This window comes from Phaenicophaeus curvirostris, chromosome 9, assembly GCF_032191515.1.
Source record: "Phaenicophaeus curvirostris isolate KB17595 chromosome 9, BPBGC_Pcur_1.0, whole genome shotgun sequence".
In the NCBI taxonomy this organism is placed as follows: domain Eukaryota; kingdom Metazoa; phylum Chordata; class Aves; order Cuculiformes; family Cuculidae; genus Phaenicophaeus; species Phaenicophaeus curvirostris.
The window spans coordinates 31,968,748-31,987,287 of record NC_091400.1 but is presented as its reverse complement, the minus strand read 5'-3'; the positions used below and the strand labels follow the sequence as shown (position 1 = coordinate 31,987,287).

Sequence of the window (18,540 nt, the reverse complement as noted above, 5' to 3'; positions counted from 1 at the left end):
GGATGTGCTCCTGCTGCTTCACTGAGGCCCTAAAGCAATGATTAAAACGTGGTGCAGGTGGTACCCAGAAGTCAAACTGCTTTTTTCTGCATGTCTCTACCTGAAGCAGCAGTACCGCACCAGTGGGCTATGAAGCCGACCCACTCAAAGATCTTAGCCTCTTCTAAGGAGATGAGAGGCAGCAGAAATCCCATCCCAGTGTGACCTCGGGGGCAGGTGGGCCCATTCAAAGGCTCACCTTTTGCCACAGACAAGTCTGACCATTAGAGACTATAATTACTGAGGCAGGTGGGAGGAGACGGGGGCTGTTACCCCACTCACGAGTTAAAAGTCATCAACAAAACCTCTTCTTTCTGCCCTCCCCATCCCACTTCAAGTCAGAAAAGAGGACGCTGCTACAGCAACCCCACTCCAGGTCCAGCCACCCCCAGCCAAGCCGCAGGTCTCCTGGTCAATTGAACAGGAGCAAAACGAGCACCAAGCCCCAGAGATAACTCTGCAGCTCAGAAAACCATGGGCTGCGCCACTGCCCTCTTACCCCAGCAAAGGCTGGCAGCAGCAGTGACAGGGCTAGGGCAGCAATGGGCTCCAGGAGTGCTGTAAAGCTGAGAGGAAACACCTGTTCAGATATTTCTTGAGGGCAGCGGGTAGGAAGAAGGAAAAAATCACAGAGAAAGGTTAGAAGGAAATAAAAAAACCCCACAGGTGAAAAAGTACACATTGTCACAAAGGAAGAAGAGAGCTGGAATGTGAAAAGATAGAAAGAGCTGAGTTTTGAACTGATGGAAGAGATGCCTACCAGTCTCTCCTTGGCTGGAACCAGACACCAGGCAAGGTTTATAAACTCTTAATAGAGTCAGATGCCTGAATACTTCTAAAAATTTGGCTCCAGATTTCCAGGATAGCCAGTGAAACTTAATGAACTATGAAAATTAGGTTCAAAAACCTCACTTCTAAGGAGAATTACAGCAGCAAAGCTGGCTGTGCTCCTACCCTGCGCTAACCTGACAACTATACAAAGTATAACCATACAGAGTAAGGCTGAGAGAACTGGGTTTGTTCAGCCTTGAGAAGAGAAGGCTTAAGGGGAGACCTTGTTACGATGCACCAGTACATAAAGGGTGTCTACCAAGAGGATGGAGACTCCCTTTTTATGAGGAGTCACATGGAAAAGACAAGGGGTAAAGAATATAAATTGCTCCGGAGGAGATTCTGATTGGATTCCAGAAGAAAATTTTCCACCGTGAGAACAGTTAAACATTGGAATAATCTCCTCAGGGAAGTGGTAGATTCATCTACTCTGGATGCTTTTAAGGCTCAGCTTGACAGGGTTCTGGGCCATCTCACATAAACTATACATCGCCTAAAAGGTTGGACTAGATGATCCCCGAGGTCTCTTCCAACCTGGCATTCTATGATTAACTCACTGGCTGAGCAGCTCGAAACCAAAGCCGGCTTCTCAGCTTCAGCAGAGCCCAGAGAAAAGCTGGCTGGCTTTGATGCAGTGCATTTCAACAGCCGTGAGTTTAAAGACACTTTAAAAGTTAGTATCGTTCTGAAATAAAACACACGCTGCGCAAACGCCTTCCCTGCCCTTCAGAGGAACAGGCCCGTCGTGTGCCTTATTTAGGGAAATGCCTCCACGTCAAAGGGGACCTCGGCTCATCCAGAGCGACACGTCCAGGCAGCCGTGCTGGGGCTGAAGATGTGGATCATACAATCGTAAAATAGTTTGGACTGGAAGGAACCTTGAAGTTCATCCAGTTCTGAATCCCCTGCCATGGGCAGGGACACCTTCCACTAGGTCAGGCTGCCCAAGGCCCATCCAACCTGGCCTTGAACACCTCCAGGGATGGGGCAGCCACAGCTTCCCTGGGCAACCTGTATCAGTGTCTCACCGCTCTCATTGTGAAGAATTTCTTCCTAATGTCTCATTTAATCTTCCTTTTTCCAATTTAAAGCCATTCCCCTCATCCTATCACTCCATGTCCTTGCAAAAAGTCCCTCCCCAGCTTTCTTGTGGCCCCTTCAGGTGCTGGAAGGTCGCTCTAAGGTCTCCTCGGAGCTCTCTCTTCTCCAGGCTGAACAACCCCAACTCTCCCAGCGCGTCCTGGGATGGGAGCTGCTCCGCACCCCCAGCACCTTCGTGGTCCTGATCCAGGCTGCCTGAAAGCAAACGGAGGGGAGACGCTCCAGGACCCGAAGGGCAGGGAGGAGAGGGGCGAGCACCAGCGGGGAGGAAGGGGCAGAACCGGGGTCCCCTCCCGGTTCCCGGGGGGCCTGCTCTGGGGCCGCGGGACGCTTTGTTCCCACCGGGCGAACAAAGGGCGACCGCCCTCCCGCCGCCCCCCGTCTCCTCCCCCGCCCGCGGCCCCGGTGCCCCCGCGCCGTACTTCTTGGTGCAGTCGAGCAGGACGCCGGTGAAGCGCCGCTCCCCGCAGCTCAGCGTGACCACCAGCGTGTCGTTCACCATCTGCTCCACCAGCACCGGCAGCCACGCGCCCACCCGCGGCAACGGCGGCGGCGCCTCCGCCTCGGCCATGCTGCCCCCCCGCCTCCCCCGGCGGCGGCGGCGGCGGCCGCTGGGACCGGACCGGGCCGGGCCGCGCCGCGCGATGACCTCACGGAGCGGGCGCCCCACGGCCGCCGCTGCCGAGCGAGCCCGTGACGTCACCGCCCCGCCCCCCTCCCCCCGCCGCCGCGGGCGGCCCAGCGGCCCCTGCTCCGCCGGACGGGGCGACCGCGCACGTGCGCCGGGGCGGGGGGCGGGGCCTCCCTGGGAAAGGGGCGGGGCGTGAGGCGAAGGGGGCGGGGCCAGGAGGAGCGGGGCCGGGCGGAAGGGGCGGGGCCAACGGGCAGGACGGGGCCGCGTGGGAGCGGCGCCAGGAGGAGGAGAGAAGAGGCGGGGCTAGGAGGGACCGGCTGCGTATACAAGGCACGGGGCTATGAGGGGCGGGGCCTAGAAGGAAAAGGGGCGGGGCCAAGAGGGACGGGGCCGCGTGAGGGGGAAGAGCCAAAGGGGGCGGGGCCACGAGGGGCGGGGCCATGGGTGCGGGACCGAGCGGAAGGGGCGGGGCCAGGAAACGTGCGGCGCTGGCGGTGGCAGGCAGGGGGCGGGGCCAGAAAGGAGAAGGGGCGGGAGCGGGAGCCGCGGGAGAGGGGAGGGGCCGAGGGAGGCGGGGCCTGGAGGGGCGTGGTCACGTGAGAAGGGCGGGGTATATTAGCGGTGGGCGGGGCCAGGAGCGGCTTGAGGGGAGACGCAGAGGTTCGGCCCCGCCCGCCCCCTGGCGGCCGCGCGGCTCCGTCCCGCAAGGGGCGGGGCCAGAGGAGGGGGCGGGGCCAACCGCCCCTGGGCCAGGGAGGGGGTTCTGCCCCTCTGTTCCTGTCCTGTGAGGGCTCACCTGGAGTGCTGTGTCCAGTTCTGGATTCCTCTACACAAAGAAGGATATGGAGCTGTTGAAATGGGTACAGAGGGGGCTACAAGGGTGATCAGAGGGCTGGAGCACCTCCCGCACAAGGACAGGCTGAGAGAGTTGGGGTTGTTCAGCCTGGAGAAGAGAAGGCTCCCAGGAGACCTTAGAGCGACCTTCCAGTACCTGAAGGGGCTACAAGAAAGCTGGGGAGGGGCTGTTCACAAACGCTTGTGGTGGTAGGATGAGGGGCAATGGGTATGAACTGGAGAGGGGCAGATTTAGACTACACACTAGGAAGAAATGCTTCCCTATGAGAGTGGTGAGGCCCTGGCCCAGGTTGCCCAGGGAAGCTGTGGCTGCCCCATCCCTGGAGGTGTTCAAGGCCAGGTTGGATGGGGCCTTGGGCAGCCTGATCCAGTGGGAGGTGTCCCTGCCCATGGCAGGGGGGTTGGAACTGGATGATCTTTAAGGTCCCTTCCAACCCAAACTATTAATTCGCACACATCAGAAACATTATGATGGCTCTAAGACAACTGTTCTATGAAATCTGGAAACATGGAGATAAATTTTGGCCACTTAGAATAACTGAGAAAAAATCAGGTGACTTCAGTTGAGATAACATCTATTATATCACTGTAATATCACTTCTCTCAAGTTACTTACTTCAGATTTTAAGATTCTATAGTAACTTAAATCTTACTTTACCTGTCTCTGATGTTGACTTTTGTTACTTCATCACTGAGAAGTAATTCAATTAATTCCACTTTGGCTTGCAGGTAGATTTTCTGTTGCCTACTAACTGCCACGGGTCTACAACAAGCTTGCACATCCTCTGACAAATATTCAAATGTCAGGCAGTGAAAAGCCAATTAAATTGCTTTTGAAATATGGAGGAGCTGAGAAAATGTTTCTGCTAATTTTCAAGTTCTGAGTTTTTACCCCATTCTTAAAGGAAATGTTACTAAGAGTATTGTGTTAGGCTGCCTGGCAGGTTCAGATGATGTCTTTATTCTTTGTATGTGAAAAGTAATAGAATTTTCCTATCTTGTTCTGTGGCTTTGAAATCCTTGACAATTAGGGTTGCCCAACACTTTCTAGTGTAAGGCTTCATTCTGTTAACTTTGCCAAATGTAATGGTTTGTGCTGAGAGCTGGGGTTGTTTATCCTGGAGGAGGCTGAGGGGAGACCTCATTGCTCTCTACAACTACCTGAAAGGAGGTTGTGGAGAGGCGCGAGCTGGGCTCTTCTCCCAAGTGACAGGGGACAGGATGAGAGGGAATGGCCTCAGGCTCCGCCAGGGGAGGTTCAGGCTGGACATTAGGAAAAAATTTTTCATGGAAAGGGTCATTGGGCACTGGCAGAGGCTGCCCAGGGAGGTGGTTGAGTCACCTTCCCTGGAGGGGTTTAAAGGGCAGGTGGATGAGGTGCTAAGGGACATGGTTTAGTGATTGATGGGAATGGTTGGACTCGATGATCCGGTGGGTCTTTTCCAACCTGATGATTCTATGAGTTTGCTTCTTTCTGGGTGTTTGCTTCAAGAACATTGATCCCGGTTGCATTAGTTTGACATCACCAAGAACCAACAATTTCATTAGTTTCACTTTAACCCCTTCTCTGCCTCAGTTAAACATTTGCCAAATAGGGATCATGTTATCCCTTCCTTCCTAGCACAGAGACATCTATCAAACCTAATGATGATGTCTTGGCAACACTGCAGAAACTGGTTTCTTTGAAACCAAAATGCCCTGTTTCCTACATAGATTTGGAGAGTTAAGGTTAAATGAAAGTTTATTGCATTTACAGTATGGAAGAGACACAAAGAAATCTGATCTAAAGGACCCAGGAGAAGGGACACTTCTGTGGGAGGTGCAGTACAGTGAGGTTTGCTGTCCAGGCTGGGTTTGTGTGGCTTGCGGATGAACTGGGATGCAGGTCTAGGTGTGGTACTGAGGCAGCCCTGCCACGGCACTCCCAGGCCCGCGTAGTGTTTGGAAGGGGCTGAGCTCCTTACAGGTGGCACAGAGCCTGAGCTGGCAGAGCCCAAGCTGGCACAGCCACAAGCTGGGATGCCTTTCGGGGTGGGGAATGCGCGTGGCAGCCTGGCTGCAGCCGGACAGGCACTGGGCTATCATGGGACACCCACCTGTCCCCTGACAACCTGCCTGGTAAGTCCGCATTGCTCCCTGCGGAGTGCGCGGTGCCAGGGCCACTCATTGGTGCGGTCGCAGGGCAGCAAACCCAAGCAGCACTGGGCACAGCCCTGGCACTCGCCCCTCTGCCAGCCTGCATGCCCTGGACCGCCCAGCCAGGTCTCTGCCACTCATCCTGGGGCTCTGATGGAGCGGGGACAGCCGGGTTGTCTCGCTGCCCTGGTGAACCCACCACACCGTGGTCCCAGCCCCAGCAGCTGGCTGCGGGCACTGTGCCACTGAGGCAGCCAGCACACGTGGTATCCACCCAAGAGGGCAGGATTGCTCCTAACTGAGAAGGCTTGACTTGGAAATTTTAAGTCTTTAAGCCTTTTCTTCTGACCGGACACCCTGAGATTTTAACTGTTGAAACCCCTAATAACACCTGAAAACAATATAAAAGTGACAGTGAGACCCCAGAACTGGAACTGGTTGGAGAGATCTCCCAGCCTTAATGAACACCCAAAACCAGCTGATTCACCTCCAGTCTCAAAGGGACGTTCAGTTGCAGATGTACGTGTAATCAGGCTTATTAAAGACTTCCTGATGTCTGCACAAGTCAGCATTATTTTTGCAAACGAAACAAGAGCCAAAGGGGTATTTGGTAAGAGTCAAACTGCACCACAATGGGCACTGTTGCTGCCAGACCTGCTGTGCTCTGCCTGTGAAGCATGCTAAAACAAAAGGATAAAAATTAATTTGGGGGGTTGGTGATCCTCCCTCTTTTCAGCTCCTCTCAAAGGACTGGCATTCCTGAGAATGGGACAAATGAGCATGGATTAATTTCAGCCTTCCTGCTGAAGTAGAAGTGTCTGTTCCCAATTTCCTATAAGCGAGTACCAATAAAACCAGCACAGAAATCAGTCATCTCATATACAGTTGTGCAAAACTAATTAAAATACTCTGTTCAGTCACTGCCTCTCATTAACCAGTTGTTGATCCAGACATATGCAAGACAAATACTTCTCATATACCTGAAATTGTATTCAGCAACACATCACATGGAAAGCAAGAAATATGCTTTAGGAATGGCCTGAAGCCTAGAAATGCACCAGATCCCCTGGGATCCACCAATTCAGCCTTAACAGATGATTTCCGCTTTGGACTTAAGAGACATGAAGGTCAAAACCATGGAAAAAAAACAACCAACCCGCCCCCTTTAAATTTGACTTTTAGGGGAAAAGAATAGACAAAATTCTTTTTTCAACCTAATTACTTAAACAATGTGGTTTTGCAACTACTAGTATTTCCTTTAGGGTTTCCTTAGGGTCATAGGCCAAACAGGATTGCTGTACAGAAATTAGTATGTTTACGGATAGCTACAGACAATATGAGCTAATATCAGGAAGAAGAAATGTTCTGAATCCTCGCCCTCGCTGTGTTTCTGTGCATGTGAACCCACGGCTGTTCGGCTCTGTGTTTGGTGCAATTCTCAGAGAACTGTCATACTCTTTTCCTGGTTTCATTGAAATTTTACATTTCAACGAGTCACACCCACTGACTTTTATAACTATCATTTACAAGTAATGTGTATTTTTAGTGATCATTTATGGAAGGATCACATTTCAATCTGAATTCCCGAGCAGAATGCTTGTTTAATAAAGTGTCTTTGCTGTTGACTAAACTCAAATCCTCATTGTACATAAAAGACTGAGACCAGGCTGTGAACTGTTTAACGTAGGTTTCTAGTAGAGACTTGCCAGAAAGGACTAATAAATGTTTACTCACATGAATAATACTGTGTGTTATTTTCTTGGTTAATCTAAGCAGCAAAAGAAAAATAAAAACCCTCAATGGAACTGGTCTTTGGTGTTATTTACTATGGAAACTTTTAAATGTTGCAATCAGAGTATCTAGAGGCCAGGACAAACTGTAGTCCTGAGGCAGCCTTGATTTACTGTAAAACCTTGAAAACATGTTAAGAGCAACAAGCAAGCAGGAAGGGAAGTTCCAATGATGTCGAGGACAGGGAAATCTGTACTAATTTTCAGAAAGAAAAGGATATTTCAAAGCATCATCCAAAATGTGGTGATACACTTTTATAGAAAGTGTGCCTCCAAAACTGCTCAGAAATCATTAAAGGCAGTTTCTGCTGTTGCACACTCATTAAATCCAGTGACTCCAAATGTCACTTGGAATACACAGAATAAATCAATATACAATAATCAGTGTGGAAACAGTGGACAGGCTGCATAAACACATGTATTATGGACATTCAAAGGAAACTTTGTCAAAATTGGATCAAATTAACATCACCCTAAATAGCATCCACTCCGAAAAAGTGCACCAAACCCAAAGGAGTCGCTCTGAGCTTTTTACCTGTGTGGCAGCAGAACTGGCCAAGTGAGCCTCGTTAATATGAGATGAGGTAGCACAAAGAAGGGTAATTCTGGGTGGCAGAGACAGTGAGGTGGGCATAGGAAGCCCTGGGACAAGGCTGATGGCAGAGCAAGCCGCCCCTGCCAACTTGGCTGCACCTTTACCATTACAGAACCTCTTCTCTGCAGGTTTGCGTGGTCAATCAACCAATAGAAGGAGAATGCTATGGAACAAATCCATTTCCAGAACTATTCCTTATTACCAATTATGGTGCAGGCAGAGAAGAGGTGACTGGTCATGCTCACACTGATTAGATACACAGGCATAAAAAAAGTATTTGGTCTTGGGAAAGCCAAGGTATGCAACAGCAAACACAAGCAACCATTACTCACCTATCCATGCCTTTATCAGTGCTCAAAACTAGGATTCGAAATACAAAACAATTCCATGTTAAGTAAGACCAGCTGCCTTGCATTCACCCCCTTCTCCCTTCCAACAAAAAATAAAGTCTTTAGGATTAAGTAGGATAATTTTCTGTAATGCTCAAGGAGTATGAAAACTGCTTCGAACAAGATGATCAGAGAACAAAAATACACTGATCGTGAGAGCAAAAGTTAAAGATAGTTACTATAAAAATATGAGAACGTGTTGCAAAGCTCTTCCTCGTTTTGGTATTTATTAGGTATTGACGTAAAAGTCAGGAACACAGGAGCTCAACAGCCAATGCATCAGTTTGTGCGCAGTCCTGTGGTGCCATCCTGTGTCCAACAAGGGCACCCGCAGGTACCTACATTCAGGAACACTTCAACTCAGGGGTTTTATATCCTGTATCCTTTATGTCATTTTAAACCCACCGTTTGCTAACACTGTGTATGCGCGTCACTTATATCCCTGTAAGCACCTAAATATGTTTTGTTTTTTAAAGAAGAAAAAGCTTTTATAGGAGAAATTAAAGAGAAATTCTCTGACAACAAACACGTTATTTTCCCCATTTATGTGGGAGCATGGAAGAGAAAAATTAGAAATATTTAAACACATCATGTAACAATATACTTATTCCTTCTCGTGTCATTCAGAATTCCATTCTATTCTATGCTAACCAAACTTCTGTAGTCCCAAAAACCAGTCATCAGGTTGGCCAAAACAAAGACCTTTGTACATAGAGAAAGCAGACTTCACAGCTTCAACAAGATAAGGGGAACCCCTGGAAGCAGTTCTCCATCAGGAAAGTTCTCAGCTTCAGAAGGAATTCAGCTATTAAGTTTTCCTTAAAAAACTACGTGTGTCTTCAGATCTGACCCCTACTGTTCATAGCAGAAAGATGCGTTTTTCTTACACAACCAGCTTCTGGTCATGCTCCTGCACTGAGTGTGTTGAAATTACCCTTGATGTTGAATATTACTTCACAAAAAATGAATTCCCAGAGTTGTCACACTTACATCATCAGCTTATAACCTGCTTTCCCTGCACTTTAAGTGACTCACTTAGGTTTGATCCATATACACACACGAAAAAGATAAATTTTACACAGGAGAGTCTGTGTAAAATTAGTTAAGGACAAGTAAATAATTATTAATCCTACCCAGTAATTAGAATGACCTTCTAGTGCCAGTAGAGTCACTGCTGTTTATGTCATAACAACCCAGCCGCAAGCAGAACCTTCTGAACAAACAGCTGGGCTCACTCTGCAGCCCACGTCACCTCTGCACACAAATAATGTCCTGGAAACCTCTTAGCATCACGACAAACCTACTTTGCTTTTGCTTTTTTGCTAGGGTAAGACTGGCCAAAGGCATTATCACAGATAGAAGCATTGCATTTATGTATTTATTTAACATCCAGGTCACTAAAAGTCAATAAATAATCACAGTCTGAGAAAATCAGGTTAAAAAGTCTAGTAACTGAAACTTAGGTAACAACCCTGTTGAAGATGCATAGATGAAAATGCATGTTGAAGTGGAATAAAGTCCAGCTCGTATCACTTTTCTAGCCATCAGTTCCAAATTTTTTTTAGTGTTGTATCATATATAACATTACATGGGAAGAAAAATGCCTAAATCCAAATTTCTGTTTTGTTAAAGTCACCAACTCTGATCTTTAGCAGTGCCTCTCAGTGGGAGAAGAGGGGACTGGTGATACACTGCTGCCTTGCCAGCGGGCTGTGTTGGATATATTCCCCTGTCTCTGCATATTAAGCAAAATTCTGTTTCCAGGATTCAGAAATACCATTTAATTGGTGGGAAATCATCATGCTGAGTGAGTAGAAAAGTGAAAAAGGATTGTATTAAAATAAACAAACTGTCTGAGTCAGAAGCCCAGGTTCATGCATAGTGAAAATGACAGATGATTCCCATCACTGATGTTTGGTGCCTGCCTTGACGGATGGATTGGGACCTGAGGCTCCTAACGTGAGCGCTTCTCTTAGATGCCTACAGTTAGGTAGCAAACCTGGGCAACCTCCTGTTTGATAAACTGCAGTTAAAAAGACATTTCTCCAGCACCGATGCATTTAGTAATGTAATTCAGCTTAGATTCAAAAATCTGAACTAAAAGAAAAACAGAAAAAGAAAAGACTAAAACCAGAAGTGCAGCTGCCTTGTTTATACTTTTAAAATTTTGTTTGGTTGTGTCAGAAGTTTAATTGCAAATTTTCTAGAAAATCTGTAATCTGTAATACAAGGGTTCTTTTTTATTGTTTGAGTACTAGGTATTGGCTATGCAGATTTTAATATTAACATTCAATTAGTACAAATCCCCTTTTCATCACTGAAAGATACAGCTCATTTTGATTTAAAACGTACTGACATTTCAGACAAATTTGGGTGTATTTCCCCCTTTCCATGGTTAAAAGTAGTGTCCTCAGGAACCATGAAACTGAAATGAAATGATTCTTCACAGCAAGAGAAAAAACTCCCAGCATTTTAAGTTCCTTCAGTGATCATCACTTAACTGCCTTACTCAGTGTCTATATTACAGGTCATTTTCACACTAGAGCACTGGAAAAAGTCATGTGTATTCATTTTCAGCATCTTATTTTTTGCAATAATGTATAAAAGGAATGAGAATCTAATGGAAAAACTATGAGGCTTGGGTTTTTGGGTGGTTTTTTTTGTGATTTAATATTTGCTACTTTGTGGGGAGGAAGAAAAAATGGTAAGAACTTTTCAGGCCTTTTGTATAGACTCGGAAAGAACCAGAAGTGACATCCCCTCCTTTTATGTGCCAGTGTTTACAAATTCCTGGAGGAACCAGAAAAATCCAGCTGACTTCAAATTCGGTTTGGCAGAGGCAACATTGGAGGCATTCAATAATTTCAAAAATCATATTTCAACATACACACTTCTGGTTTTACGCCTCCAAGTAGCCCGATTATTGGAGCCACCACAGATTTTGAACAACAGTTTGAAGGATCTGGCAACTCCTACACTGCACATGGGGCTGCGGCACTTAAAACAGGAGCCAGAGTCCGCACAGATATTTGAGAAAGGGTCTGCAAAGCCATCGCCAGAGTGCTGGTATTTAAAGTCATGAACTTTTCTTTTTAAGTTACAAATTTAAATATATGAGCTATAAAGAAAACAAATCAAAGGGTATCATTAATGGATTGTTTTTTCCCAGTATCCTACCTTGCTATTTTCTATTACATACTGCATCTCATTTTAAAGGTGGAAGTCTAAACGTTTCTTTTTTCCCTTCCATCAACTTCACTTGGCTGTGCCATTCCTGAAGCATTTCTTTATTGCTGAAAAAGTTAATTTATATCCAACTTTTGAAGCCGTAATTTAAGAGGTCAATGTTACTATTCTTCGCAAGCTTAGCCACTTACTGCTGAACAACATATGATACTTACTAGATATACTGATTCCTAACAAAGAGAAACAAAATACCAGGGGCCTCTTCATGAAACATTGGCTTCCCAAAGGAAGATGAGAACTGCAAAGGCTCACCCTCACTTCCCAATTCAGTGGAGAAATAGAGCAGCAAAGAGCAGGACAGAGATTCAAACAAAGCAGATCAAATAAACTGCTCAGAGGACTGGTAAGAAGCTACAGGGTTCATCTCTGGAGGATTGTTTAAACTAGGTAAGTTTAGATATTGAGTAAATTTGAGTGAACATAAAGAAACACCAGGCAGTTGTACCACATAAAGTTCTACTGGATAATGGAATCTGACCCAACATATTTTTTAATGTTCATCAATAAAAGTCTTATTAATATTCTGAATGTCCACAGCGATTCTCAAGCTCTTCTTTGTTTTGGTCCTAAGTTTCAAGCTATTTCTTAGAATCATAGAATAGTTTAAGTTGGAAGGGACCTTAAAGATTGTCTAATTCCAACCCCTCTGCCATGGGCAGGGACACCTCCCACTGGATCAGGCTGCCCAAGGCCCATCCAACCTGGCCTTGAGCACCTCCAGGGATGGAGGAGCCACAGCTTCCCTGGGCAACCTGGGCCAGGGCCTCAGCACTCTCACCATGAAGAAATTCCTCCTTATGTCTAGTCTAAATCTATCCCTCTCCAGTTTATACCCATTGCCTCTCATCCTATCACCACAAGCCTTTGTGAGCAGTCCCTCCTCAGCTTTCTGGTAGCCCCTTCCAGGTACTGGAAGGTCGTTCTATAGTGTGACTTATAAACTTAACATATGCATTAACTGAAAATAAATACTTTTCTGCTCAATTGGAATGGGAATTCGTGGTGTTCCATGGCCAAGCCAGTAAGAAACTTCATACGTCACCTTTCTTGTTGCCTTGGAGCACTGTATTTTGTAAAGAAAACCACTCTGTTGCCACTTACAGTGCAAAATACTTGAAATTACTTCTTTCCTTATAAAAAGTCAACTAGCCAATCTATTAAGAAGGTAACAACTTCAAAAAAAATGACATTATAATACTTGCTTTTTCTTTCGTTCAAATAAAGCTTGCTCTCCTTTCAGTGCCTTTTCTGCTGCTGCTCTACATTTTTCAGTTCACTTTGCCCAAATTGTCCTATCACAGGATAGAAACTTAAATTTATTTCTGTGTGGACATCTTTGTTTTAGAACTGTTTGATATCATTAATTAAATACTACTTAGAAAATTAAACATACTTGTTTGAAATGTGAAAACGAATCAAGTGGTCAGTATTAAAAAAACCAGTCAGCTCTAGTTTATTGTAAACTAGTTCTGAGAAATAATTTTTAAATAGCAATAAAAATGCTCATGAATATTGGGGGGGATCACTGATGTAATGATAAATATTGACAAAAATACAATTAAAAGCATTTCCAGTGTGCTTATTTTCTCCTTTACACAATAAGGCACTTGCCTTTTCAGAAAGGATTCACCAACAAAAAATCCCCAATAGGTTTAGTGTTTGGTAGGAATGGTTGGACTCGGTGATCCAGTGGGTCTCTTCCAACCTGGTTATTCTGTGATTCTGTGATTCTGTGATTTGCATATTGTGAACTATAACAAATAAAGCAACTATTAAATGCTTTGTATAGAAAAGTAAAGGCATTTAACATATTATCTGGTATTTATACTTACTTATTTGTCATATTGCATATACTAGAAGTGAAAAGTTCAGTCACTTGCAGGATTCTACAGTATTATTGTTCTATATTATAAAATTCTATTGTTTTTTCAGCAGAATTAATCTGGACATTCAAGGGTATAATTATCAAGATAGGAATAAAAAACGAAGTGAGAAAATATGAAAGATTAATGGTAGTTTTTAATTTTTGAGAAAAAATATTTTAAATAATATGAAATATAAAAGTCATTTTGTATCCTATAGACAAATTCATCAAATTCATATTTAACAATGAGTATAATGATGAATATTATGCTTTTCTATTTTCCAATAGAAATGCTGAGTTTTCCAGCACTTGCAAGATCCTTATCATATAACATCGCATGGAGCTTAGTCACCTGCACAGATTAGCTGACCCCGAGTAGAGCTGTTTGTTCTTCCTGGGTTTTTTCCCTGCTTCAGTAATATCATGGATTGCACGTGTACGTTTATCAGCAAGAAATTCTTCTTTTTCATCTTTTATAATTTCTTTCTGCTTCTGAAATCTCAGCTTTTCTTTTTCATCAGGGCACTCCTCTGACAAATGCAAGCTGGACTGGAACAGTTCGCTTAAATTCAGGTTTTCAACAGGTGGCATTTCTATTGGAATTAAAGGAATACTAGTGTAATCCTAAGTATCAATCAAGTTAGATTTTTTCCTAAGCAAAACACAGCATTCAGGTATTGTCAAAGAGAAGTGGGTTTTGTCAGTCTTTTTTTTTTTATTTTAATATATATTTTATTTGCAAAGATTTTTCACAAGCTGACAGCAATCTGTGTTCTGGAAGAAACCTCAGGTCTATTGACGAGCATGAGCAGAACAGTGGCCTCCTTTTGATTCATAATCTACGGATCTCAGTTTGGTAAACTCTTCATCCAGCTCTTTATCAGCTCCACCACACAGAAGCTGATTCAAGGTTACAATTGTTTTTGTCAAGTGTTTAATACCTCTGACTTAACACTGAGCTTAACAGCAACGTGTCCTTGATGCTCTGTGGAAATTAAGCTTCTCAGAAGACCATCCACAGCTTCATTTGCTGAAGGTTCTTTGTTGCTTTCACCATGGCCACATGCACAGCTCCATATCACTGCTGGATCCCCTGCCTCCTTCCAGGCTGAGCCAAGACCCACGCAACTAAACCCAGACTCTACCACAGACGTCAGCAACATTTAAATACAGCCACGTCAAATATACTGTACGAAACCCAGTGATTTCTGAAATGGAGGAAGACACGACAGTGCTAAATCCCAGCTTCAGACTGGGATCTCTACTTGAGGGAAAAAACAGACTGGAAATGAAGACTCCCATAATGCACGTACATACAAGGATCGAGTTTAGGCTGTATATAACCCTATCTTTTTCTCTTGTGTCATTTTTCTACAGCATTTATAGCCTGCCAGTGTAGATTTGGGTATAAATAAGTATTACATGAACTGTCTGTGACTGAATTAAAGAGTTCTCTGCATGATGAATAGGAGTTAAAAATATGTTTCATGTATCAGAGGAAGTAAGAAGGCAAAGCAAACAGATACAATAATCATTAACATACTACAAGTGTCCAAATGCAATCTGTGAGTCAAAACAAGAAAGATATTTTAACATAATCAATTTAAATAAGTAATGCAATGGCAAAATCCAAAGTACTGATGGAAGCTTTAACACACCACACATTTCATCCCAAAAGGCACCTCAGATGATCTCAAATTACACCTTTATAGGTAAAAATTTTCAGACAACTGAACTTCCATATTTACATGGTGATTATTAATTCTAGGGTGAATCCAAGCTGCACTCCAGGGTGTGACTTACAGTAACGTACACAATCCACAGCTACCGATAAGTTATTAGGATACCTACAGAAATGCCAAGCAGGTCAACTGCTGACCATGACAGAATTAATCCTCTTTTTTTGAGTAGGTGTGTACCCTAGACCCTCTACTGCCCCAAAAATAACCACAACAGCTAAATACATTGCATCTCATAGAATCATAGAATAACCAGGTTGGAAGAGACCCACCAGATCATCTAGTCCAAGCATTCCTATCAAACATTAAACCATGTCCCTCATCTCACCTTTCATTGCGGTGTTGAGAGATCATACGATACACAAAGGCTTGGTTCTGTATGAACCATAGACTCAAGAGGTACCCTAAAACCCACAGAAGAAACATAGAGGATTTTGCCTCCCTCTTCTCACATTTTAGAGAAAAAGCATTATTCCAAGGCACATTCTATTATACTCTCTGCATGAAGCATGTAAACACTACTTCTTACACACTGCTCTCATCCAACAGGAACAGATGGGCCACGTGGGAGGGAGCAAAACTCTTGCATATTACAGAAGGTTCCCAAACTTCATGTGCATGCCCACAGATTCTAAATATTAAAGTCCATGAGATTATCTTTCTTTAAATATACCACTCTCTAAACTAAAAATTAAACATAACATAATTAAGCAGTAATACTGTTCCAGAGCATAATTTATACTTGTTTTGTCATTCCAATCTATTCTGTTCGAATCAAGCAGAACGGAATGCAACCCCGTATTCTCAACATAAGAAGGATATGGAGCTGTTGGAATGGGTCCAGAGGAGGCTACAAGGATGATCCAAGGGCTGGAGCACCTCCCATACAAGGACTAGCTGCAAGAGCTGGGCTTCTTCAGCTTGGAAAAGAGAAGGCTCCAAGAAGAACTTAGAATGACCTTCCAGTACCTGAAGGGGCTACAAGAAAGCTGAGGAGAGACCATTTATAAAGGCTTGTAGTGATGGGACGAGGGGGAACGGGTATAAACTGGAAAGGGGCAGGTTTAGACTAGACATAAGGAGGAATTTCTTCATCACGAGGGTGGTGAGGCCCTGGCCCAGGTTGTCCAGGGAAGCTGTGGCTGCACCATCCTTGGAGGTGTTCAAGGCCAGGCTGGATGGGGCTTTGAGCAGCCTGATCTAGTGGCACGGCAGGGGGATTGGAACTGGATGATCTTTAAGGTCCCTTCCAACCCTAACTATTCTATGATTCTCATGGAGACAAAAAACAGAAGAAAAAGAAATGCTTTTGATTTGCTATTTTGAAGGACACTCACAAAATCCTTGACATTTTCATGTACCACTGGAGTGGAGTTAAAAAGCAAAATAACTGACTAGTGTTTGAAGCATATTATGTCTTTATTTTGAATGGGAGCATATAATAAATGCGTAAGAGAACTTGGAAAAACAGGTGTCATGGTCCACTTTACAATACAAACACCATGCTACTGTCCGACATTACTCTGCTAATTTCCAAACAACCCCCTTTGTTCACATACTAAGCTGAAGAGTTACTGGCAGTAATTAATTGCTGCTGCTGAGTACAGAAAGTGATCTCTGAAAAATGATACTGGTTCATTTTGCACAGACAGATAAAGAGATAAAAAGAAGATAGCCTGTTTTCATTGTCTGCACATCTTAAAAACCAGAATCAAGAAAACCCCCTTCAGCTCCTTGCTGAGCTCCAAAGACTACAGTAAGGTTAGGAGTACAGGTAAATATACTTAGACATTCCAAAGATCTTCTGTTCAGGGGTTTTACCTCTCTAGTCCAACATAAAAAAGACATGCTTTTGTTAGAATCATAGAATCACCGGGTTGGAAAAGAGCCACCAGATCATCGAGTCCAACCATTCCTATCAATCCCTAAACAATGTCGCTCAGCATCTCATCCACCCGTCCCTTAAACACCTCCAGGGAAGGTGACTCAACCACCTCCCTGGGCAGCCTCTGCCAGTGCCCAATGACACTTTCTGTGAAGAATTTTTTCCTAATGTCGAGCCTAAATCTCCCCTGGTGCAGCTTGAGGCCATTCCCTATTGTCCTGTCCTCTGACACCTGGGAGAAGAGCCCAGCTCTCTCCTCTCCACAAATTCCTTTCAGGCAGTTGTAGAGAGCAATGAGGTCTCCCCTCAGCCTCCTCTTCTCCAGGCTAAACACCCCCAGCTCCCTCAGCTGTTCCTCATAAGGCCTGTTCTTCAGCCCCCTCACCAGCTTCGTTGATCTTCTCGGACTCGCACCAGCTCCCTTCCAGATCAAACCAGTCTAGGCTGCCAGGAGAAGGAGAATGCCGGAAACGACACCGTCCCTGCGCACCTCTCTGCCCGGGGCTCCACAAAAAGGGGGGACAGAGCAGCACAGCCTCCAAATGGCGCCCCCAGGGCAGCAAAAGCCTACAGCACCCGGTATTCCCAGGCGGTCTCCCACCCAAGTACTAACCAGGCCCGACCCTGCTTGGCTGCCGAGATCGGGCGTTCTCAGGGTGGTGTGGCCATAGGCACCTGCTGCCTCCCAGCACCCCCTGACACTTGTGAGAAGAGCACAGCTCCCTCCCCTCTACAACCTCCTTTCAGGTAGTTCTAGAGAGCAATGAGGTCTCCCCTCAGCCTCTTCTTCTCTTGGCCAAACAACCCCAGCTCCCTCAGCCGATCCTCCTCAGAGTTACTCTCCAGCCCCTTCACCAGCTTTGTTCCTCTTCTCTCGACTCGCTCCAGAGCCTCAACATCCTTCTTGTGGTGAGGGGCCCAGAACTGAACACACGATTCCACCTGCGGTCTCACCAGTGCCGAGTACAGGGGGAGAATAACCTCCCTGGACCTGCTGGTCACGCTGTTTCTGATACAAGCCAAGATGCCATTGGCCTTCTTGGCCACCTGGGCACTGTGCTGGCTCATGTTCAGTCGCTGTCAACCAACACCCCCAGGTCCCTCGCCTCCAGGCAGCTCTCCAGCCAGACTTCTCCTAGTCGGTAGCTGCACAGGGTTGTTGTGCCCCAAGTGCAGGACCCAGCATTTGGCCTTGTTAAACCTCATCCCATTGGTGTCAGCCCAACGATCCAGCCTGTTCAGATCCCTGTGAACAGCCTCCCTTCCCTCCAGCAGATCCACACTTCCACCCAGCTTAGTGTCATCTGCAAACGTACTTAGGGTGCGTTCGATCCCCTCCTCCAGGTCATTGATAAAGACATGGAACAGGGCTGGACCCAGCACTCAGCCCTGGGGGACACCACTTGGAACTGGCCTCCAGCTGGAATTCAGCTTCG

At 45.5% G+C, this 18,540-nt stretch overlaps 2 protein-coding genes and 1 pseudogene across 3 annotated transcripts in view; all 3 read right to left on the bottom strand.

The window, feature by feature from the left end:
- The window catches only part of PWWP2B (PWWP domain containing 2B), a 66,731-nt gene extending 64,154 nt beyond the window's left edge, over nucleotides 1-2,577 (bottom strand). For both annotated transcript variants that reach the window (XM_069863380.1, XM_069863379.1), the window contains exon 1: nucleotides 2,394-2,577. In XM_069863380.1, the coding sequence (XP_069719481.1) occupies nucleotides 2,394-2,542 (149 nt within the window). In that variant the 5' untranslated portion in view covers nucleotides 2,543-2,577. The remainder of the gene's footprint in view (nucleotides 1-2,393) is intronic.
- An 8,998-nt stretch (nucleotides 2,578-11,575) lies between these two features.
- LRRC27 (leucine rich repeat containing 27) overlaps nucleotides 11,576-18,540 on the bottom strand; it is a 45,791-nt gene continuing 38,826 nt past the window's right edge. Inside the window, 3 exon segments of the mRNA XM_069864152.1 lie at nucleotides 11,576-11,663; nucleotides 12,819-12,908; nucleotides 13,833-14,073. Of these exon segments, the coding sequence (XP_069720253.1) occupies nucleotides 11,576-11,663; nucleotides 12,819-12,908; nucleotides 13,833-14,073 (419 nt within the window).
- On the bottom strand, nucleotides 17,669-17,777 carry LOC138724425 (5S ribosomal RNA; annotated as a pseudogene).